This window comes from Plecotus auritus (genome assembly GCF_963455305.1).
Source record: "Plecotus auritus genome assembly, chromosome: 3".
Classification (NCBI taxonomy): Eukaryota; Metazoa; Chordata; class Mammalia; order Chiroptera; family Vespertilionidae; genus Plecotus; species Plecotus auritus.
The window spans coordinates 91,108,866-91,134,465 of NC_137772.1; the positions used below are offsets into that span (position 1 = coordinate 91,108,866).

At 40.9% G+C, this 25,600-nt stretch overlaps 1 protein-coding gene across 1 annotated transcript in view; it reads left to right on the plus strand.

The window, feature by feature from the left end:
* The window catches only part of GTF2F2 (general transcription factor IIF subunit 2), a 166,374-nt gene that overhangs the window by 111,008 nt on the left and 29,766 nt on the right, over nt 1–25,600 (plus strand). Inside the window, exon 6 of the mRNA XM_080658624.1 lies at nt 14,777–14,876. Coding sequence (XP_080514750.1) covers nt 14,777–14,876 — 100 coding nt within the window. The remainder of the gene's footprint in view (nt 1–14,776; nt 14,877–25,600) is intronic.

Sequence of the window (25,600 nt, forward strand, 5' to 3'; positions counted from 1 at the left end):
ATCTTTAAATCATCTTAAATAATTCTGATTATAAGCCTTTGATTTATAATATAATATATATATTTATAATATAATTGCAAAGTACTTCTCATCACAGTAATTTTTCTAGTTTTTTTATTATCTAATTTCTGTTAGGTCAGCCTCCTTGACCTACATTACCGTAATTCATTTCCTCTCCTACACACTCACTTTAATTTACTTCATTCACTACTTAAACTAGCAGTTACATGAATCTTGTTTGTTTGTTTGTTTGTTTGTTTGTTTGTTTGTTAATCCATACCCAGGGATATTTTTCCCATTGATTTTTTTTTTTCTTAGAGAGAGTGGAAGTGGTAGCAGAGTGGGAAGAGAAACATTGATGTGAGAGAGACGGGGATCGAACCTGCAACCCAAGTAATCACCCTTGACCAGGAATCAAACCCGTGACCCTTCGGTGTGTGGGCCAGGGCTCTAAATCCACTGAGCCACACTGGCCAGGGCTACATGAATCTTCCTCCATTTTTTAAAAAATATGTTTTTATTGACTTCAATTTAAAGGAACAGAGAGGAAGAGAGAGATAGAAACATCAGTGATGAGAGAGAGTCATCGATCGGCTGCCTCCTGCACACCCCCATACCAGGAATTGAGCCCGCAACCCAGGCATGTACCTGACCTAGAATTGAACTGTGACCTCCTGGTTCATGGGTTGATGGTCAAACACTGAGCCACACCGGCTGGGCTCATTTTTTTAAATGTGTTTCCTTCAGATTTCATATAGTATAACTTACAGAAAATGCCCATTCTCTAATATGCATTATTTGGAAAAGATAGTCTTTTCATGGTGAAAGAGTTCAGTGTCAAGAATCTGATCCAGTCTTAAATGATGTAAAGATTATTTCTGTACCACCTATTTTAAACATGCAAAGGCTTGCTTTAACCCACCAAGTTCATTTCACATCTAAATTGCTTTTATCAAACACATTCCATACTTTTAACCCCTTCCTATGAATTTTGATCTTTATTAATTTCTTTCTTGGCTCTATATATTGTACCAGGAGAAACATGGGTATGTTTTAAATACTATGTGTTTATTCAAATGTATATATGTACACATACATAATTTCTCATTTGTTCCTGCCTAACTCAATTGTTGAATGTATTGTGCTAGAAGAAAGGTTGTAGGGTCAGTTGCTATCTGAGCATGTTACTTTGGACTGTTCCATGGATACAGACTTCGCTTTTGCCTTCAGCTAGCAACTCTAGAGGGAACTGAGGGAAGGAGCTTGGTATAAAACCATTACAACTGGAAAAAATAATATAGAAGTTTCTGCTTTCTTAGTATTCATCCTCTTCCTACTACTACTGGTATTCAGCCTAATCAAAGATGTCTACAAAGCAAGATTTACAAAGATAAATGACCCAGATCCAGATCATATCAACAGTTTACCATAATAAAATAGATTCTGTCCATCACTTCTCGAATATGCATCATGGCTATAAGTAGCCTCTATCAGTTTGTATTATTCATGCATGTTGATGATGCACAATACATTTTTATACATTTCTTTTGGCCCATAGTAGTAGTCATTCTATGACTAACCAGAGGCACATGAAGAATAGCCTGATATCCCTAACATTTTACAGGAATTATAGAGTATTTAATAAGTAATAAAAGGTAAAGCTGCTTTTAAGTATAGCTAGCAATGCAAATAAAATAACTTAGAGTCTAAATCTATAAAGCATCAGGGCTGTTTTTACCCAGATCTTGTTTAGAAACCCTTTTTCTGTATGCTAAGTTTATTGTTTTTGTACAAAGACCAATATAAAATATCCTAGGTTTGAATTGAACCAGGTTATATTTTATATACTTAGAAAAATCAAACTGAAACATTTTATGGTGCCTTCTTCTCTCTGTTGATAGCAAGAAAATTGTATTATTCAATTGGTAATGTGATATATTCAGTTATTAATAAATCTATCCATGGGCTCTGTTTTAGAGAAAATATGCACGTTGGCCAGGCAACTTTGTCACTATTGCACAGTGCTCCACCAAATAATATCAAACCAGAAGCCTGTTTATCAATAAGTTAGTGGATAAGTACTTTGCGGAGCTTTCAACAAAGTATTTGAATGTTATTGAGAGGGCTGGCAACATGAACTGACAAAATTATCTTTACTAATAAAAGGGTAATATGTTAATTAGACCAGGTCGACTGGACATCTTCCGGACGTCCGACTTCCTTCAGGACAAAGCCACGGTGGTAAGGGGCTGAGGCAGAGGCGGTTAGGGGCAATCAGGCAGGCAGGCAGAGGTGGTTAGGGATGATCAGGCAGGCAGGCAGGTCAGCAGTTAGGAGCCAGCGGTCCTGAATTGCGAAAGAAATCCAAACTTTCCAAGGTGGAAAGCAGTTTGCTTTTATGAAATGATATAAGAAATCATGTCTCACTAGGCTAAAGAAAAAATATTGCAATGGATAAGGTACAGGTGACCAAAAGTTATAATTACTTGACCAAAAACTTCAGGCAGTGAAAACCTTGGCTATCGTATGCCTCTCAGATTCATAAGAACCAGCTGTTGTGTGCTTTGCCTTCCTGGTCCCCTTCCTCCAGCTGGGCATCTATTGTACTTTCATGCAACCAGAATGCTAGTGACTTAGAAGTACTGCTTCTGCTTCAGTTAAAGATGTCCACTAAGCTTGACTTAAAGTTCAAGATCATAAGTAGAATACATAAGGAAGGAATATAAGATAGTAAAAATATTCTGGCTCTGAGATAAGATACTTATATTTGGACTATTGAGTGGAGTTTTGTTGTTTAGCTAACAGAGATGAAGAGGTACTCTCTGGAATGCTGACAGTGTGCTCTTCCTGAAGATAAAAGATTGAGTCTTACATTGTTTCAGTGAAAATCAAAAATTAGGCAGTAATTAGAAAAATAGAAACACATAAAAATCTTCATTATACTGTCACTGTCATTTATTTTTTCCTTACTCAACATATACCAAAAACTTGTTGGTGCCGAAACCGGTTTGGCTCAGTGGATAGAGCGTCGGCCTGCGGACTGAAAGGTCCCAGGTTCGATTCCGGTCAAGGGCATGTACCATGGTTGCGGGCACATCCCCAGTAAGGGGTGTGCAGGAGGCTGCTGATCGATGTTTCTCTCTCATCGATGTTTCTAACTCTCTATCCCTCTCCCTTCCTCTCTGTAAAAAATCAATAAAATATATTAAAAAAAAAAAAAAAAACTTGTTGGTAGCTGTTCGATTTAACAAACGTCCAGTGTGAATCATCATTCCCTCGCTGGGTATAACCCCTTCTGAACACCTTGCCAGCTATTGTAATGGACATATTTTGGACATAACTTCTTCTTAAATAACTTTAAATATTTTAAATTGGTATAGCATACATTTACCAACTTGAGAAGATGTCTGAATTACTTCATTACATTTAAGATGCAATTATGGTGAAGAGCAGTGGACAAGGAATCTTGAATTTTTTTTCCTGTCTGCCTCTGTCAAACTGTACGATCATGGGCAAGTCACCATTACAATGTGACTTAATTAGTGATTTGAATGTTGTTCTCATATAAGAGAATTCAAGTCAGTATTAAGTCTTTCATTAAGAGGGAGCTATCAGGTTGAATCATAATGAAATTGCTAATTCTATAAAAAGTAAAAAAGATCACATTTCTGTATTATATAGAAAATATTTTTCAGTTCTTAGTCTGAGCACAGTCTAGGAGAGTTTGTCAGCCAGAGCTTGGATTCTCCTCTGGATGGGAGCGTGGGATTGGAAGTGGAGGGAATTGCTGGTCCTTCAACAAAACTATAGTTTTGATGCCAGGGGCTATGACACACTTGTGTCATGATCTTCCTGCTTTTAGTAATAATTCTTAATTGTTCACTGCTACTTTGCTTAAAACGAAACAAAACCCTGGGGTGTAGATATATAAATCAGAGGTTTGCCACCTAGTGGCCTGGTATAGCTGGTGTATAGTTTTGGTTTTGAGGGGTTTTTGTTTGGGGCGGGGGCTGGGTTGCCTTTTTTATTTTAATCAAATCAGCAGACAATCCTATCTAATAAAGACGGAATATGCAAATTGACTAACTCCGCGACAAAGATGGTGGCGCCCACAGCCAATAGGGAGGGAATATGCAAATTGACGTGACAAGGTGAGAGGCAGAAGGCGGCTCTGCTCTGGCTGGAATGAAGGCGGAAAGGCGGCTCCACTCCGGCCCGAGTGAAGGCGGAAAGGCAGTGGCCAGAGCGAAGGCCCAGGTCCCGGGTGCCGGAGGGAAGCCAGTGCCAGCAGCCATGGAAAGGAAGGCCTATTCTTGCACAAATCTTCGTGCATCGGGCCTCTAGTATTTAATAAATTATTGCACCTAAAAATCTGACTGAGTAACTATCAACTGGTGCTGAGGACTTGGGATGGAGCATGTACTCCATTTCCGGTTCACCAGAGCCCCTACCTCTCTCACTATTTCTACTTTACTTGACAGGTCCCTGTAGACCAGCCGTGGGCAAACTACGGCCCGCGGGCCGGATCCAGCCCGTTCGGCTGTTCTATCCGGCCCGCGGAGCCGAAAGAGCGGAGGGTTCTCTTGCTCTCCCCTCCGCTCCTTCACCAGCAGCAGTGTTAACATGGCAAGGTCGGGAAACATGGCCTCAGCTCCTTCTTCTGAGTGGGCGGATTTATATCCGCCCATTCAGTAGAAGGAACAACCTCTCAATCTTCCAGAGGCTCCTTGTAATGCCCGCGGACGCGTCCCCCCGACATCACCCTGGGAATGCGTAGACACGTTATTGTGGTGATGTAGGGAGACACGCCCCTGGAGAGCACAGTATCAGAGCATTAGCTAAAAAGGAGACCAACAACACTGTTCCCACTGAAGTTGATGTTTTAAAGACCAAAAACCTTTCAACCCAGTCTACATTGACATCTACATCTACGTCCCGGGCATAATTTGGAAGTTGCACTAAAGAAAATGTTTAATTTACTGTTTACACATTTTGTTCTTTTCTATTTGTTTTAGTTTTAAATTATTTTATTATATTTAAGTTTAATTTGAAAGGCTTTTGTACCTTTCCTTTGTTAGGCAATTTTATTTTGCCTTTGCCATCTTCAATATAAGGTATGTTATTGTGCTATGATTCCTCCATTTTTTGAAGTTTCAAATTATAATAATTAGTGTTTACATTCTTGTTAAAATGTTTGAAATGAATAAAACTATTGCAAAAAAAAAAAAAACGTACCCTTTTATGTAATGATGTTTACTTTGAATTTATATTAGTTCACACAAACACTCCATCCATGCTTTTGTTCCGGCCCTCCGGTCCAGTTTAAGAACCCATTGTGGCCCTCGAGTCAAAAAGTTTGCCCACCCCTGCTGTAGACATTTGAGTTTGTGATTCTCTTGCACTGTCCAGTAGGACTTCTGTGGTCATACAAGTGTTCTATATTTGTGTTGTCCAATATGATAGGGGCTAGCTACATGTAGCTCTTGAGCATTTAAAATTAGCTGGTGTACCTGAGGAACTGAGGTTTTAGTTTTATTTAAGTTTACTTAATTTAAATTGTTGCAGCCTGGCCGGCATGGCTTAGTGGTTAAGCCTTGACCTATGAACTAGGAAGTCATGGTTCAATTCTGGGTCAAGGCACATACCCAGGTTGTGGGCTCGATCCCCAGTGTGGGGTGTGCAGGAGGTAGCCAATCAATGATTCTCTCTCATCATTGATGTTTCTGTCTATTCTTTTCCCTTCCTCTCTGAAATCAATAAAAATATGTTTCTTAAATAAATAAATAAATAAATAAATAAATAAATAAATAGTTGCATATTGCCAGTGGCTACCATATTGAACAGTGCAGGGAGATAATGGAGTATTTTCCTTTATTGGATATTTCTTACAGAGTGAAAATTAAACCTTAATACATTTTACACTCTCTTTTCGTAAATGCCAAATCTAAATGTTAGCATATATCACTGTAAATCATATGATTTGACAATCAAATTACCATCTCTTATTAAAATACAGTCTAAAACTTCTTGTCATTTTCCTCCCTAATTTGTTTAACACTTTATATCACATGCCTGTTCTAGGCCCTGGGAATATAGGCTGTTTTCATAAAGCCTGTGAATAATAAATATTTGTAAGAAACTCTTATCCAAGTAATTTAATATTTCGTATCTGTAATCTTTCCAGTAGCTCTGCAGATAAGGATTTAATTTGATTACTTGTCAATTGCAAGCCCTAAAATCTTTTTATTACCCATTAAATCCACATTCTAATAAGCTAAAATGTACTACTGTTACAATTCCTCTGACAAGCTCTCCTTGTCCTAGTCCCAAAATACTGAAACTTTCTATAAATTTACTGTTTTAAATTAGGCATCATCAGAGCCTTTTCATATCAGTAAATCAGCTCAGTGTGCACCTGTTTATTACCTCACCTGGTCTTTCTTTCAGCTTTCTTTCCATCTGTTCCCAAGCTGGTTCTTCTCCTGAAATTTCCTTTTTGGTTATCTGACCTTGGGCCATGTGTATTTGTTTTCTCTCACAGATAGTCTCAGTGCTCAGATGTGTTCCTGCTTCTCTTTGCCATGAAACTTTTAAGTATGTCATTTTAAGAACAGCTTAACACGTTAAACGCCCAGACAGTCACCAGTGACTGACACTATATACTTTCCGTCAGGAAGACAAAATAGGCTGGGCGCTTAACGTGTTAAATTGCAATCAAGTGTAGCTATAGCACAAAGATAGATGAATGCTAAAAAAATGATAACTCCTACATTGGCAGTTGCTCATGTAAACATTTGTTGTTCAATGTTTTTGTAGTTGTTTAATTCTGTAGTTGATAATCAGATTAGCAAGGCATTATTAGGGTTTTCTGCTTAGGCATGAAAATAGTCTACTTATATAAAGTGTAATGAAGCTCTTTAAGTAATTTTGATAAAGATGATATGGACTGTGATTATAGCCTAAAGACCAGTGACATTGACTAAATAGGAATCTTTTAATGTACTCTTCTCTGTGTGTATGTTTAGAATTGGGTTAAGTAGAGATATTAGGAGACTATATAGAAGGAATTGTATACTTTTAGGGACTGTATAGATTAACTGCTTGAACCTTGAAGTATACAACAAAGACCTGAGTTCCAGTTCTGTTATTACTTAACTAGAGGCCTGGTACACAAGTTTGTGCACTGGTGGGGTCCCTCGGCCTTGCAGGCAATAGGGGCCGATCAGGGCTCCCCTTGCCCAGTCCCGATCGGTCCGGCCAGAGGTTGACTGTAGGAACGCACTGACCACCAGGGGGTAGCTCCTGCATTGAGCGTCTGCCCTGTGGTGGTTATTACGCATCACAGTGACCCACCATTCAGTTGTAACTGTCACCGACCATTCAGTTGTAACTGTCACTTAGGCTTTTATATATAGATATGAAGAAAGAGTAAGATTGAGATAGTAGGTAAAACATTTAACAGTTTCCAGCACATAGTAAGTGCTCTTTAAAAGTCTGTTATTATTTGTAATAGTTGTAATGTTATTAGTGTTTCAGAAAGCTTTAGTTATGTAGCCCTTGAGCTTTTTCTTTATTGAGAGGAAGAGATAAAACTCTTAAATAATAATTCTAGAAAGACTAGTAATTCAGTGAGTCCTAGCCTTCTAAGAATATGGAAGTATCATAATAATAAAAGGCCAAGAGGCATCACGACCAAAACAACTGAACAACCAACCGGTCACCATGAGGTGGTATTGACCACTTCTCGGTCCTTCCCCCCAACCCCCACGAGCAGGGGCGGGGCGGGACTGACGAGTGGGTAAACTGCTGACCTCTTGGTCCCTCACCCTGGCCTGCAGGCTCCGATGGATCAGCGATGGTGAACGGGAGAATCGGGGTGGGTGGCCGGAGGACCAGGCTAGCTGTCAGGCTGTTGGGATCACCAGCTCAACCCCGGCTGCTCAGGGGATCAGGCCTGTGGGAAAGCGGGCTCCACAACTTCACCTCCATGAGCGTGCGCCGGGCCGGCCGCTGATGGAACGCGCTGCCCGCTCGGGGCCACTCTCACCGGGACGGGTAGGTTGCAGGCGTGCCCTGCAGTCTCCGTCAGTGCCTCAAGCCCCAGCAGCAGCGGCGGTGGCGGCACCCGCTTTCCCGCAGGCCTGAGCCCCGGAGCAGCTGAGGATGAGCTGGTGATCCCAATGGCCTGACAGCCTAGCAGTGGAGGCGGCATTCGGCCTGGGGACTGGTGAATAGGCAGAAAATGGCCCTGATCGCAGGAGGCTAGGCCTAGGGACCCTACCTGCATGATTTAATCGTGCGCTGGGCCTCTAGTATTATATATTGTCCTGAAGTGGTAGTAGTAATTAGTGCCAAGTGTGTGTTTTTGAATGGTTTATAAAACAAAGATCAAACCGGCCTGAGTGAATCTAAATAATCACAGAATATTATTTTTCTATTACTGTTCTTTTTTTTCTCATTTTTTAAATTTATTTATTGATTAGAAAGAGAGAAATATCGATTTGTTGTTCCACTTATTTTTGTATGTATTGGTTGATTCCTTTTTTGTTCAACAACTATCCTTTATTTTACCACGTATTTCCTATTGATTATCAAGACCTGTCTAGTCTGCCTTCAGCAGCCGTGGGCAAACTACGGCCCACGGGCTGGATCCGGCCCGTTCGGCTGTTCTATCCAGCCCGCGGAGCCGAAAGAGCAGAGGGTTCTCTTACTCCCCCTCAACTCCTTTACTTTGAATTTATATTAGTTCACACAAACCCTCCATCCATGCTTTTGTTCCGGCCCTCTGGTCCAGTTTAAGAACCCATTGTGGCCCTCGAGTCAAAAAGTTTGCCCCCCCCTGGCCTTCAGAGACAGTCTCTTATCTATCCCCCTGAACAGCTGTCTTCATTCAGACACACATCACCTGTTACCTGGATGTATAGTGACCTAATTAAGCTCTTGTCCCTTGCCTCTCCAGTCCATTGCCAAACCATCTCACATGTTGATTAACTGAGTAATCTTTCTAAAACACAAACATTGTCTTCCCCAGTTTTAATCTCTACTTTACCCTTTCCCACATTGGCTGATTCTTACTAGTATATGTGCCCTTACTGGGGATTGAACTAAAAAACTTAGCATATAAGAATGATGCTCTAACCAACTGAGCCAGGGCCTCTGTTGCTGTTTCTTGAAAATAATAGCCCATCTTAAATTTTTCTGAAAAAGGTAAGGCCCGTTTTTTAAATGGTCAGGATAGTGAAGCTTTTAGCTTGTTTCCAGTCCTGCTTGTACAGTCTGTAGGCATACAGTCCACCACAAATATTTCCAAATTATATTATTTTGTACAAGCCCAGATGGACCTTATTTTCACTTTGAAGGCATGTTGAGGTCAATGATGTTTAAATTGGTGCATTGTTCAGTGGTGAAATAGAGTTGCAACTTGTTCTGACACTTCATGAAATAATGTTAAATGAATTATTTAGTGTTAAGTAAAGAACCCTGCTAAATTATTTTAAACTATTCAAGGTTAATTAAACTATTTTAAGGTTTAGTCTTTAAAAATTTGTCATATTTTCAATCCATAGATTAACCTTTTGAGTTTTGAATCATAAGATCCTCTTTTAATTAAAACAAACTTTAAATGTATAATAAAAAGGTTAAAATTTTACATGAGCTTTTTATTTTTAAAATGTTAGTTAAGTGTATTTCTTTATATATTTAAAAGATTAATAAATACTTTGAGGATAAAATGGCATGACACTCTCTGGATGATGGCATTGGCTTATAGAACTGTTACATTAGAACTGAAAGTGTTCTACATGAACTGAAATCAGGATGCAGTGGCTGCAAATAAATTCTTCAGATAAATTCAAGTATAAGAGTATGACAAGAATAAGCTACCATTTATAAAGACACCTAAACAAACTGAAACATAAAGAATTTTCAAATTGTGAAATAATGGGAACAATCATTTAATGTGGACGGAAGGAGCTGGTAAATGCTTCCCTCTTTAAATATCTCAAGGTTAAATTGTGAAGTGAGACAGTTGAAGCAAGGAAGATGATTTAGTGGCAGCATAACAGATTACCATTTTGAGAGGCCATACCCCTGAGAGCTGAGTGCATTAGGGGACAGGACCAAGGTTAGAACACAAAAAGGTATTCAGGAAAAGGCTGCCACTTAGCTATATGTATTTTTTTTCTTAAGGAGTTACACAGGCTTAGTTCTAACACTTTGTAAACATTCCTATTTGTTTCCACTTGTTTACCTCTAAAGATTTTATCTCACAGTCACTTTGAGACATCCTGTCTGCTTGGAGAAGTTATTTTCACCCAGTCTTCTTGCCTGACCTCTTGTAAGCATGAACAGTCCTGCTCCAGCTTACCCTCAAGTGCACACCTTGAAGTTAACTTTTATGTCATGCCAGCATGCAATCATTTGCCATAATACCACTACCCTGTCTCTCTTCAGGACTGCAGTAAATTAGTTATGGATAGCATTTGTTTAATGTTGACCTTCCACTAGAGCAAGTATTTTCCTCACTGCAGCATTCCCAACCTCTAACCTAGCACCTGGCAGAGATTAGGCACCCAGGAAACACGTGTTGCATGATTTCCAGGAGGAGGCTCCTTCTAAAATCTGGTCATGGCACAACTGTAACCTGATGCAGATGTGGGAGATAAGCAAGGACTAGAACCCAGAGGGACATGAAGTCATGTTGAAGAAGCTTGTGGTTCATCTAAGAACAGTTAATAGGCCATTGAAGGATTGTAAGTCAAAGTTCATCTTTGGGTGGACATCCATCTCCCTTCTAGACCTCTAGGTAGAGCTTTCTTCATGGTTCATAAAAAATGTATTTGTCACATGAAAAGCAAAGTAACATTTGGTTTATAGTTATATAAACAATTTCTATTGACATTTCCAGAGTTACTTTTCTTACACTTTATAAAAAAACAATCAATTTATGTATTTAAAGATTAGGGAAGGATTTATAAATAATTAGAAGAATGAAAATATTTATTTTTCAATACAGAAATTACTATACTGAATTTGGGTTTGTTGTAAAAACAAAACTTAATAGTATTTATTAGTATAGTTTTCAAATTAAAAAAGCAATTAGTAGATATATAATATCTTCTGAGTAATTTGATATGCCTAAGAATAGCCAGAAGCAAATAGATAATAAACTTCATCCAAGGAATTAAATAATCTACACTAATAAAAGAGAAACATGCAAATTGATTATCACTCCCCTACACCCACCAGCCAATCAGGAGCAAGCATGCAAATTAACCCAACAAAGATGGCGGTGGCCATGAAGCTGGAGCAAGCAGGAGGCTTGGGTTGCCCCCGGTGATGGAGGAAGCCAAGCTTCCCGCCTGCCCTGGCTGGCCCTGGCCTCCACTCAAGGCTACAAAGTGTCAATTTTAGAAGGTAAATAAATCCCAGATACCTGCTTCCAGCCGGCCATGGCGTCCGCTCAAGGAGGCACTGAAAATAAAAAATAAAATAAAAAAAGGAGGGGCGCCGAAACCGGTTTGGCTCAGTGGATAGAGCGTCAGCCTGTGGACTGAAAGGTCCCAGGTTCGATTCCGGTCAAGGGCGTGTACCTTGGTTGTGGGCACGTCCCCAATAGGGGGTGTGCAGGAGGCAGCTGATCGATGTTTCTCTCTCATCGATGTTTCTAACTCTCTAGCCCTCTCCCTTCCTCTCTGTAAAAAACCAATAAAATATATTTTTTAAAAAAAGGAGGGGCTGGGAGCTTGGGTCACCAGGGGGTGTGGCCAGCCTGCAGACATCCATCAACCCCTCACCCAGGCTGGCCAGGCACCCCAGTGGGGACCCCCACCCTGAAGGGGCTGTGGCCAGCCTGCAAACAGCCATCAGCCCCTCACCCAGGCTGGCCAGACACTCCAGCAGGGAGCCACACCCCCATGGCCCGATCCCTGTAAACGGGCAGTCAAACATCCCTCAAGGGGTCCCAGATTGGAGAAGGTGCAGGCTGGGCTGAGGGAAACGCCCCCCCTCCCCCGCTGTGCATGAATTTCGTACACCGGGCCTCTAGTAAATATTATTAGAACTGCAAGTTGTGCTTTGGTAGGAATTTTAAATGAAAGTTATTTTTAGTTCCTATTCTAATGAGCCAAAGAATTTAAAGTTCCACTTAACTAAAGTAATATATGATGTTAAATGTGTTGCTTTTATTTATTTAGGCTTAAGCAACAGGAATTTATTTTCACACAGTTCTGGATTCAAGACTAGAGTGCTCGCTTCGGCAGCACATATACTAAAAAAAAAAAAAATTGGAACGATACAGAGAAGATTAGCATGGCCCCTGCGCAAGGATGACACGCAAATTCGTGAAGCGTTCCATAAAAAAAAAAAAAAAAAAAAAAAAGACTAGAGTGTCTGCAGGATTGGTTCCTTCTGAGGGCCATGAGGAAGGGATCTGTTCTAGGCCCCTCTCCTTGTCTTGTGGACAGTCATCTTCTCTGTGTCTTCACATTGTCTCTCCTCTGTACGTGTCAGTGTCCGAATTTCCTCTCCACCGTCATCTTGGATCCTTGAACATGCATTGCTTTTAAATGACCAATGTTTTTATGCTTTTAAATTAACCTTCCAAGAAATGATTTTTTTCTTTAAGAAAATATACTTCCTTTCTGATTATAAATGTAATAGATGCTTATTGCAGAAAATTTAGAAAACATAGACATCTTTAAATGAATTAATTCTGCCTTGGCCGGGTTTACTCAGTGGTTAGAGAGATGGCCTGTAGACCAAAGGATTGTGGGTTTAAGTCAGGGGCATGTACCTGGGTTGCGGAGTTTGATCTCCATCCCCAGTAAGGCAGAGACAACCAATGAATGAGCCTCTCTCACACTGATCTTCTCTCTCAAAAAATCAATGGAAAAGGGGGGTGGGGGCATGGGTGGGGAGGGGTTTGAGATGGGAATGGGGGGGTGAGGACAAATATGTAATACCTTAATCAATAAAGAAATTAATAAAAAAAACAATGGGAAAAATATCCTTTGGTGAGGATTAACAAAACAAAAGAGACGGAAATACATTAATTCTGATCTCTTCTTTCCCACCTTTCATGCACTTTATTTTCTTAATAAAAAACAACAAAACACCTTTTTTGTTTATTGAGTGAGCAACTTTCTATCATGGTTCTCAATTTCTTTGCTATGACCATTGCATCCCACTAGTTTCTTTTGGGTTCATTTTCCTTCTTACTGAAAAAGGTCCTTGATTAGTTCTCTCAGTGGGCATCTATCAATGATAGACTTATTTTTCATTCAAAAATGCTTTTATTTCACTCTTACCAGGTACTCTTCAATTATAATTTAGCTAGATGTGGTTGGCAATTGTTTCCCTTGTAGTGCTTTAAATATATTCTTTTATTCTGATCTTACTGATGAGAATTAAGGTACAATAATACATTTTGTTGTTTAAAAATAGTCACTATGAGATACAGAGGCAGTAAAGCACCGAACACTGTCAAATTACAGCGGGAAGGCTGGGGAGTGTTGGGGAGGGAGGGAAATAGATCAACCAAAGGACTTGTATGCATGCATATAAGCACACCAATGGACACAAGACACTGCGGGGGGGGTGGAATGAGGGCATGCGACAGAGGGTAGGGGAGGCTGGGGGACAGTCAATGGGGGAAAAAAAGATATATGTACTAATATATGTAATATTTTAAACAGTAAAAACAATATTTAAAAGAATAGTCACTATGAAAAACTGTACTTTTTCCCCCTTAAAACATTTTTTTAGATTTACTGTGCTGATATAAAAAATGAATTCATGTAATTTTTAAAATAAGGAGTAAATGGTAAAATGTGAGTCATGAAATATAACATTTAGTCCAAAACAAAATTACCTAAGATTGCTACTTGTTATATACATATACTACTGGTCAAGTATTATGTTTTATAATATGCTGTACACAGTGTCATGTATATTTTTGGCTTTTTTTTTTTTTTCAAAAGTGGTATTTTGAGTCATGGCTGATGTAGTTCAGCCATGTGTGGTTGATGTGTGGTTAGAGCCTCGACCCACACACCAAAGGGTCGCAGGTTTGACCCCTGGCCCTATTTGGAGTGTGTGCGGGAGGCAACAATCAATGTGTCTTTCTCACATCCATGTTTCTCTGTCTCTCTTCCCTAACCCCCTTCCTTTCTCTTAAAAAAAAAAAAAATCAATGAAAAAATTATCCTCAGGTGAGGATTTTTTTAAAAAGGTGGTATTTTGAGTTATGTTTTAATTTAGAGGGAGTCCTAAAATAGACTAGTGCAGCCCAGTAATTACTTTGATGATGGAAATATTCTAGGTCTGTATTGTCTAATAAAGCAGCCACTAGACCCTGAGTGGGAATGTATTATCTTTTTATTTACCCTGTCTCTTACTAAGTAAATGGAATTTCTGAATTAATAACTTGATTAGTTTTAGGCCAAATGATTTAAGTTACAGTAATTCATTTTTACATACAGATTTTTTTCCAGACATAATTTGTTTTAATAAAAGTTTGACTATCAGTATATGGTTAGAAGGAAGTTGTAGAATCACAATGAGATTGTATGTTACCTAATGGTCTGGTTTCTACATTATAGTCATATATTCAGTGTGTTTTTGAAGTATTATATTAAGGTTGGTATGTCTTCTGAGGTTACTTTTTATGTATTAAGTATTAGCTCTTGAGGAAGAAGAATTATAGGACTAACTCTTCAGGTTTCACTCTAATAATAATAAACAAGGGAATTTGTTAATAGTGCCTTTTATTTTTCAGATTGCAAATAGAAGAATCTTCGAAACCTGTACGGCTATCACAACAACTGGACAAAGTTGTGACAACCAATTACAAACCTGTTGCCAATCATCAATACAATGTAAGTCTGTCTTCATTATGTTATACCTTTTCTGTATCATAGACCATGCTATCATGTGCTTGAGTTATCCAGACTTAGTAAGGGATATGACAGTTTGCCAAGCTTAGAAAAGATGTTCACTCTGTATTCTAAGTTATACTGTTTAAACTACTCTTTAAGTTTTTCAAAGAAATAAAACACTTCATTTTTTCAGTGTTTCTAATGTTTTAAATTATGGTATTCCTAATAATAGTTTTACTTTTTTTCATTTTTTATACTTTTTTAACAGAGTTTTTAATGTTTTGACAAAAAAATTTAAAGGTCATGAAACAATGGTAATTTTTCCCATTGATTATTAAAATTACTTTGCATAGTTTCAGCTTGCACAGGCATTTTTACGGTCTCACACGACCATGCAAAGTGAGGACTGCCCTTATGTTTGTTTTGTTTTCTGTGGTGTTTTTTGTTGTTGTTAATCCTCACCTGAGGATATTTTTCTTACTGGTTTTCAGAGAGAGTGGAAGGAAGGGGAGGGGGAAGAGGGAGAAGAAGAAACATCGATGTGAGAGACTCATCAACTGGTTGCTTCCTGCATGCGCCCCAACTGGCTGTGGGGATCAAACTCGCAAACCTTCAGTGCGAGGGCCAAGGCTCTAACCATAGAGCAGTACTGGCCAGGGCTGCCCTTACGTTTTAAACCTTTTTTTATTGAAGCATATCATATATACTATATATATTGTATTCTACAATGTATAATACACACATATATCCTATATAATAAAGAGGTAATATGCAAATTGACCATCACGTCCTCACAAGATGGCTGCCTACAACCAGGCCCACAGTGGGGTTACTGAGGAACGACCAAACGACTGAACAAGCAGGCTGCGTGGGGCATCAGGCCGACAGGAGGAGCCATGAGGGGCAACCAAATGACTGAACAGCAGGCTGCGTGGGGCGACCAGGTCGGCAGGGGGGTTGGTGAGGGACAACCAAACAACTGAACAAGCAGGCTGCCTGGGTCGACCAGGCCAGCAGGGGGGTTGGTGAGGGACGACCAAACGACTGAACAAGCAGGCTGTGTGGGGCTACCAGGCCAGCAGTGGGGTTAGTGAGGGATGACCAAACAACTGAACAAGCAGGCTGCATGGGGTGACCAGGCCGGCAGGGGGTGGGGGGGGGGCATGAGGGGCGACCAGGCCGGCAGGGGGGTAGTTGGGGGCGATTAGGCTGGCAGGAAGGGCAGTGAGGGGTGACTAGGCCGGCAGGAGGTGCAGTAAGGGGTGACCAGGCTGGCGGGGGGGGGGGGGGGAGGGGCGGTGCAGTTAGGAGTGACCAGGCTGGCAGGGAGGGGGCAGTTGGGGGCGACCTGGCTGGCAGTGGGGGGGACAGTTAGAGGTGATCAGGCCTGCAGGAGGTGGCAGTTAGGGGCGATCAGGCCAGCATGCAGAGGCAGTTAGGGGTGACCAGGCAGGCAGGGGCAGCAGTTAAGGGTGATAAGGCTGGTGGGGAGGGGCAGCTAGGGGCACCCAGGCAGGCAGGCAGATGAGCGATTAGGAGCCAGTGGTCCAGGATTCTGAGAGGGATGTCCGACTGCCAGTTTGGGGATCAGGCCTAAACCGGCAGTCAGACATCCCCCAAGGGGTCCCGGATTGGAGAGGGTGCAGGCTGGGCTCAGGGGACACCCCCTCCCCCGTGCATGAATTTTGTGCATTGAGCCTCTTGTATACATAAATCTACTTTGTGCCAGGTACTGTTCATTTAATCATCATACCTACCTTATGAAGTAACTATGAGTATTATCCTCATTTTACAGATGAAGTAACTGAGAGACACCCAGGTTAGCTTACTTGAGATCACACAGCTGATAATTAAGTGATCCAGGTATTGAACCCAGGCAGCCTGGTATAGGAGTTTATTCTTAATTAACCAGTGTGCTATGTTGCTGCAGGTCATTAGCAATGCTACCAGAACTAAGGGTTTTGAGTCTTGAAGTACCTGTTATGTAAGGAAAAATGTGATGATTCTCTGAAAATAAAATGAAGCCTAAGTTAACTCAAATAGCAATGAACAGTTGATATCTTGTGTTGTGCTTTGTTGATTAATATCTTCTTAATACTGAGTTTAAAAAGAAATAGACTCTTTAAGACTGGCCTGAACTACTACTTTATTTTTTATTTATTTATTTTTTTTAGTTTTATTTTTTTAGTTTTTGAACCACTACTTTATGATAGTTGAATTTCTTACAGTTATTTTAGATGAGGTGGCAAATGTTAGGCCAGCATCCTTGGTAAGCAGAATGCTGAAATGTAAGAAGGTAAAATCCTGAGGACTCTGATGAACTGGAGTGCACATGCCCTTTTTAAAGACAGTCAAATTTTAAAAATTGCTACACTGTGTAGATTAAATAAAGCAAGTCAAAATTCAGTTACATCCAACGAGGCTTTAATTTAACTGCCTCTGGTTATGCTTTAGGAAAAAAATTAAACTAAAGAAGAGGACAGGCAAGATAAGTGGAGACAAAATTGTCAAATTATCCAAGAGATGTATTTTTCTATTTTCTGTTGAGACAGGTAGATGAAAGTCTAATTTTTTACCCTCTTCTATTTTCATCTTGTCTACTCTTACATGGGACTACATGCAATTTTCTGAAGCCAAGTGGAAATACAGAAGTGTAAAATATTATAGGTCTTAATTGTCTGCCTTTCTTCATTAGTGTGCTACTCCTGTAGCCCCTAACTATGCTTTTTTTTTCCAATTATGGGCCAAACTTCTATATACAGTTTCCACTCCTGTATATGTTTTTCACAGTGAGGACAAGAAAGACCTCACTTTCCATAAGCTGTAAAGAGATGTAAATTTTCTGAAGAGAAGTTTGGTCAGAAAGACAAGTGCCCAAAGATGTATATGCAGTAGTGTTTATCTCTGTTCTTTAAGATAGGAAAAGATTGAGACAAATATTCAAAAATGAAGATTAGTTAAATATTTAACACTCATTAATTTTGCATAAAAGAAGTAGAGTGTCTTTATTCTAATTTTTTTTTCATTTTATATATATATATATATATTTTTATTTGTTTCAGAGAGGAAAGGAGAGGGATAGAGAGATAGAAACATCAATGATGAGAGAGAATCACTGATCAGCTGTCTCCTGCATGCTCCCTACTGGGGATCGAGCCCGCAACCCAGGCACGTGCCCTTAACTGGAATCGAACCCGGGACCTTTCAGTTCGCAGGCTGATGCTCTATCCACTGAGCCAAACCAGCTAGGGCTATCCCTTTATAAACGTTTTTTGAATTGTCACAGTGTGTACATATTGTTTGAATTGTTACAGTGGGCAGTAACACTTTTCTGTTGGGATGGTGTTGCAGTTCTTGTCTTCTTGAAGGAAAGATTTCAATCAAGAGACAAAGTGCAGCAAAGCAAGCAACATTTAATGGCCGGCCACAGCAAAACACACTTAGGACAGTGAAACAAGGAAGGACATAGAAGCAGCAACAGGAGAGCCTAGGCTGGGCCGCTTTGGCTCACTGGGAAGTCAGAGAAAGGGGGACCTTAGAGACAGGTTCAGGGGGTTAGCCCAGGATGAGCTGCCACTGCCCATTACTCCCCTGATTGTGAATCTTGTGGGGTTCCTTAGAGCAGCAATTGCCAACCTTTCGGACCTCACAGACCATCAGTGGTTCGAGAACCACCAGTTGGTGACAGCTGCCTTAGCGGGAAGGAGAGGGGGAAGGGAATGGCACAGGTATGCTTTCCAGAGCTTGCGCTGAGAGTATTTATCTTTCTCTCACAGGCAGAAATCTTAAGGGAGGTCTTTGAGGAGGGTCTCAATAGAATTTCCAGGTGTGCTCTTTCAGGGTCATAGTCTCCATTGATTAGTTCACACCAAGGCTGGGGGTCATTAGTCAATGCAGTTGGTCCTGAGTCAGCCCCAGTGTCACTTGTCTGGTTTTGGTGCTTTTCTGAGCCTGGAGCTGAAATATAACTGAGGCCTACATGTTATCTTTTGAGAGACAAGTCCAGGGGTCTAAATCACATGACCAGTAATGTGAAAGGTTGGGGGGCCAAACCACATGACCAGCAATTTAAAAGGTCAGGCAACCAAACCACACAACCAGCGATATGCTGAGGGAGTAAGATTAGTGTGGGGGTGAGATCCTTATTTTCTCGGTTCTGCCTGTTGCTAGACACCGAGGGCTTTCTGCCCTGGTGACTACCGGTGCATGGTCCATCATCCTTGCTCTGCTCATGTCTGTGTAACTGCCTATTACAATGGGAAAGTTAGAAAACTATGGAAGGGTATTAGTACCTAGCCATGACAGTATCCTACCATAATTATCTAAGAACTAGAGGCCCAGTGCACAGGTAGGGCCCCTAGGCCTGGCCAGCGATCGGAGCCTTCCGGCTGCCAGCCGGAGCCTTCCTTCCCCAGCTGCCGGCTGCTGGCTGGGGCCTTCCTTTGTTCCACGCCACCCCCTGGTGGTCAGCGCACGTCATAGCGAGGGATCAAACTCCCAAGGGGACACTTTGCACATTAGCCTTTTATATTTATACTAGAGGCCCGATGCACGAAATCCGTGCACGGGGCAGGGGGTTGTCCCTCAGCCCAGCCTGCACCTCTCCAATCTGGGACCCCTCAAGGGATGTCCAACTGCCTGTTTAGGCCTGATCCCGGTGGCCCGATCCCTCTCACAATCCAGGACTGCTGGCTCCAAACCACTCACCTGCCTGCCTGATTGCCCCTAACCACTTCTGCCTGCCATCCTGATCACCCCCTAACCACTCCCCTGCCAGCCTGATCGACGCCTAACTGCTCCCCTAACTGCCCTACCCTGCGGGCCTGGTCCCCCCCAACTGCACTCCTCTGGAGGCCTAGTCCCCCTAACTGCCCTCCCCTGCAAGCCTGGTCCCCCCCGACTGCACTCCCCTGCAGGCCTGGTCTCCCCCAACTGTGCTCCCCTGCAGGCCTGGCCGCCCCCAACTGCCCTCTCTTATAGGCCTGGTTCCTCCCAACTGCCCTCCCCTGCTGGCCTGATCGCCCACAACTGCCCTCCCCTGTTGGCTGTCTTGTGGCAGCCATCTTTGACCACATGGGGGTGGCCATCTTGTGTGTTGGAGTGATGGTCAATTTGCATACTGCCACTTTATTATATAGGACTAGAGGCCAGGTGCACGAAATTCATGCACTGGGGGGTTGTCCCTCAGCCCAGCCTGTACCCTCTCCAATCTGGGACCCCTTGGGGGATGTCTGACTGCCTGTTTAGGGATCAGGCCTAAATTGGCAGTCGGACATCCCTCTAACAATCCGGGACTGCTGGCTCCTAACCACTTGCCTGCCTGCGTGATTGCCCCTAACCACTTCTGATCCCTCCCTAACTGCTCCCCTGCTGGCCTGATTGACGCCTAACTGCTCCCCTGCCAGCCCTATCGCCCCCAACTGCCCTCCTTTGCCGGTCCAATCACCCCCAACTGCCCTCCCCTGCCGGCCTGGTCGCCCCCAACTGTTTTCCCCTGCCCGCCTGGTCACCCCCAACTGCCTTCCCCTTCTGGCCCGGGCACCCCCAACTACCCTCCCCTGCCAGCCCAGTCACCCCAACTGCCCTCCCTCCCTCCCTGCTGGCCCGGTCGCCCCTAACTGCCCTCCTCTGCCGGCCCGATTGCCCCCAACTGCCCTCCCCTGCCAGCCTGTTCACCCCCAACTGCCCTCCCCTGCCGACCTGATCGCCTACAACTGCCCTCCCCTGCCGGCCTTCTTGTGACAATGTGGGGGCAGCCATCTTGTGACGACGTGGGGGCGGCCATCTTATGATGACATGAGGGCCACCTAGGCTTTTATTAGTATAGATAGATATAGATTGTCTTCTCTCAATAACAGATGTTTTTTAAGTGTCTGCTTGTGCCTCAGATACCTACTTCTGCTGAACCAAATATATAAAATGCCTGTCTTCAAGGAGCTATTTTTTCTTTCAGTCTCTGGTTGTGCCTTTTCAGACCCAGTAGGGTATATCTCTATTTCCTTTGAAGTAGTGAGTCCACATTTCTACTATAACCATTTTTTTTTCTAAATTCCACTACAAGAATCGGTCTTATTATACAGCTACAGACGATAATTTCTGATGCAAAAGAAAAATCTCTTAGGTCAGTCAAAGCTGTCACCTTGCTACTATCAAATCTCTGATCTTCCTCTAGTTCATATTCTTAGTGACATTGGCACTATAACTTTACCTGGCAGGTATAGAAGATAGGTTCCAAATGTTTTATTTTTAGGATGTTTTTACATTTATTTATTTTTACTAATAAAATATGAATACGTTGTATTCTGAACTCCTTATTAGGATATAAATCTGTAACATCCACTTTAAAGACTTTTTAACATTAAGTGACCTTTCAATTCATTAAGATTTTGTTTACATATAAACAAAGATTGACTATAACTTGCCACATTGCATTATTTGCATGTTTATTAATTTTCCCATGGAAGTGTATCAGAATGGATGGAGGTACCTGCATAGCTTTTAAAAACATATTCAGTATTAGAGCATAATATCAGCTATAGGAAGAGTATAAAACTTGTATTATTGTTAATAAAAAGGGACATTGATTTTTTAAATGATTGTGAAACATCAACATAGTTCAACAAGAATAACTTAGAGGTTGTATAATTAAGACATTAATAAAAAATGTTAAACTCAATATAATGTTGAAATGTTTTCAAGGTTTTGCCAGGTAGAGCTATGTAAATATGAATCCCAATACTTTATTTTAACAGTTGAGGTTCTTAGAATACATTTTCAGGATAAAAATAAGGAAACAAATGAGTGCAAAAAATGAAAGAGGACCCAGCTAGTGGTAGAGCGTTGACCCATGAACCAGGAGGTCACGATTCCATTTCAAGTCAGGGCACATGCCTGGGGGCATGCAGGAGGCAACTGATCAGTGATTCTCTCTCATCATTGATGTTTCTATTCCTCTCTCTGAAATCAATGAGAACTTATGAAAAAAAATAAAAGAGGGGGTGGAAAATGGTATGTGTATTGGTAAAAGTATATCTCTGCATTTGATCAGAAAGAAACCATCTTGCATTTACCCCTAGAAATTTTCCATCCACCTATATATATAAAGTAATCTCCCAGTATTTAAATTCCCACTTTGTTCATGAAGCTATTCTAAGCATTACATTTAAATTTATCTCTTTAGTTCATGAACTATCTGGCATATAATACCTACATAGTTATCATTCAGAAAACATTTATTGGGTTAAAAGGAAATATACAGCCTAGCCGTTTCACAGTGGTTAGAGTGTCAGCCTGTGGAACAAAGGGTCACGGGTTCAATTCCCAGTTAAGGGCCCATACCTCCCTTGCAGGTTCAATCCCTGGCCCCCAGTTCAGAGCATGCGGAAGACAACTTATCGATATGTCTCACATCAATGTTTCTCTCTCTCTCTCTCTCTCTCTCTCTCTCTCTCTCTCTCTCTCTCTCTCTCACACACACACACACACACACACACACATGCACACACACACCCTCCCTTCCACTCTGTAAAAAAAAAAAAAAAAAAATCAATGGAAAAAATATCCTTGGGTGAGGATTTAAAAACAAAAGAATTACACAATTAGCCTTATATCTTAATTTACTTCTTCCTTGAAAGCATGACCCTGAAAACTCTCCCCTCTCCCCTTACTAGGATATGACCTGTCAGGTTTCTTCCCTAGTGGCCTTTCCTTTGTTTTAAATCTTCATTAAGTTTATGAACCTTGAACCACTTCATGTAGGACATTTTCCAAAGTAAGATTTTTGAAACACTAATTTTGATGAATCTCTTTGAGGGGGAAAGGTTATGTAAGAAGGATTCTCTGTTAAAGGAACTTGTAGATTCTGCTTATATCCTCCCCTCTTCAAAACTGACACAGCATTTAATATATAGTGGAACCTCAGTTCTCAAACTTAATTCATATGAAAGGCTGTTCGAGAAGCGATTTGTTTGAAGACGGAATCATTTTTCCCCATTAGAAATAATGTAAATGGAATTAATCTGTTCCAGACCTCCTAATGATTCCTTGTTTTAACCTTTCTTATGTACAGACATGTCAAAGGTACTGTTTAATCTATAAATAAATACTTCTTAAATTTATTGCAATACCTCTAACTAGCCTTAAACTAATCATTCAGTCCGGGGATTTCTTTTAGGTCAGTATGCAGCATCTTTGCTTGTTCATATATCACTGCCTCCAAAATGGCTGTCACTGGCTAACTGTTTTTCATTTATGCATATCAACAACAGTTTTCTGTGATCATTGTTTCTTTCACACCCTTAGCACCATTAGCACTCTTGATGACCACTTTATGTTTTAAAATTGTGCTAATCATTGATTTTGCCAGCAACAAAAAGCATTCTCTCCTTTGTTACCTGGGAGAGGCTTTTCGTCTTGCTGAGGTGTCAGCTGGGAAGGGTTGTCAGTTCAAAAATCTAAGTTTGGATTGACAGTGGAGGCATTTTTTTCCTGTGAAAACTTTGTTCAGAACTAAATTGATTGAAATGGGAGACGATCGAGAAACAAAGTTTGACTGTATTAATGTTGGAAACCTTTAGGAATTTGTTTAATCCTGCACTTTGCAAACATTTTAATATTACATCCCCTTCCCCATTATTTGAAGTAATGAAAGTAAACTTTCAAAATAATATGTTGTTGCTCTGCATTAGTGGCTCAGTGGTTGAGTGTTGACCTATGAACCAGGAGGTCATGGTTGGATTCCTAGTCAGGGCACATGCCTGAGTTTCAGGCTCGATCCACAATGGGAGGGCGTGCAGGAGGCAGCCCATCAATAATTCTCTCTCATCATTGATGTTTCTATTTCTCTCTCCTTCCTATCTGAAATCAATAAAAATATAAAAGAAAAGAAAAATAATGAAAACTAAGCATTCAAAACATGACAGATCACTGTATTTTGAGAGCAAAACAATAAACTGTTTTGTAATTTTGACAAATTAAAACTTAAAATGTTTTCTTTTTATTTCATTCCTTTAAATGTTTTTGTTTGTCTATGTTTTATAATATGTATGCATATTAATACAGTACATTTTTACAATTTAAAAATAGATATACATAGTTTATGCTGTTATCAGAGAAATGCTGTTTCCATTGCTAGTGAGAGTGGGGTTCCTGCGGTACCACTAGAATAAGCATTTCCAGAGGCCCACAGGAGAATGAGATGTGTGGTAAAAAGTTATTTTTGTGGAATTACATGGTTTCCAAAGCCCCATTTCCCTTAATCCGGTTCTGGAAGGTGTGCAACTGGGGCTTCAGTAGAGCTAGAAGCAAAGCCAGTGTCCACAGTTTCCATTCAATGGTGGAACAGGGTCCAATACAGCATTAGGCTAGTTACAGTTCATCAATCCATTGTGTGGGGTTCACATGGCCATGAGCCATATGGGCGAATGCAGGAGAGCACACCCCCTGCAACAGGAGTCCCAAGAGAATCAAGAGGGCACACTCCTTTGTTTAGGAGATTAAATATAGAATCTTCCCAGGCTTGCAGTGGCCACGCCTACTCTGGCCAATGACCTGTTCCCAGGTGTGTCTGACAGGCAAGTACCTTCCCTATGTCACAGACTTTACTGGGCATGCAGGGGACAGACAGGTGGCGTCCTGGGGAGTGTTAAACTTCAGCTTCCTGGGAAAACTGCACAAATGGCATGCCTGTAAAATTTGGCCTTCCCTTTGCTCCTTTCCAGTTATTCATAACTAGGTTAATTACAACAGTATCAGTGCTTTAAATTTTTCACTGACAGAGCTGTGTAATCGAAATATGGAGTCAGCTGGTGTGAAAGATTCCTTCCAATTCCCTCTATCTCTGATTGCAAGTAAGGGTGCTTCTGTATTTGTGTTTTGATTGATTTTATGGACATTATCATCTAGCCTGTGTAAATTTCACCGCATTCTTATTAAGTAGTCCACAGTCTTATGACCTTTTCTCATGAGGAATCATGTTACTGTTGTCTAGATAGTGGTCCCCAATGCTAGCTGTACCCTAGAATCATCTGGGAAGCTTTTTTAAAAAGAAAAATACCTCCAGAGATTGATTTAATTGATATGATGTGAAGCCAGCTGTCTTAAAATTTTCAAGCTACCTGGATAATTGTAGCATGCAGTTACTGATCCAAATAGACAGGAACTTTTTATAGGTCTGTTTGCCATTTTCTGTTGTGGGGAGACCAGGAAGTCTCTTTCCTCCAGAACTGAGGTTTTTAAAAAGAATATTTTCTTATCTTTATTATTCCCTGTGTGCACTCCAACCCCAGCTTGGAAAAAAAAGATTTCTCTTCTCTAGGAAAACTCAACTAGATATTATTGTTGGAAGGCATAGAATTATTATGTAAAATCTTGAGATAAGCCCCTGGGAACTAGAAAGAAGATTCATTTTATATATACTCTAGTCCCTTTAATGTGGCAACCAACTGTATTAATCTTCAGAACTAAGGTTATTGAGGAGGGAGGTTTATTGTTGTTTTTTTTAGTTATATGTACAAATTTAGAATTTTGCTGACTAATATAGATGCCTGCAGGACTCTATCATAAAGGCCTGTCAGCAGTATTTGCCTTTTGTACTGTAGTATAATTATACTACATGCTTTTGTCCATTTGAATTTGCACACCAAGGACTGGCTTACTCTAAAGAATTACTTTGGACACTCTAGGTAGAAATGGAAGCTCTGGGGGTGGGGATCTTTCATAAGGAA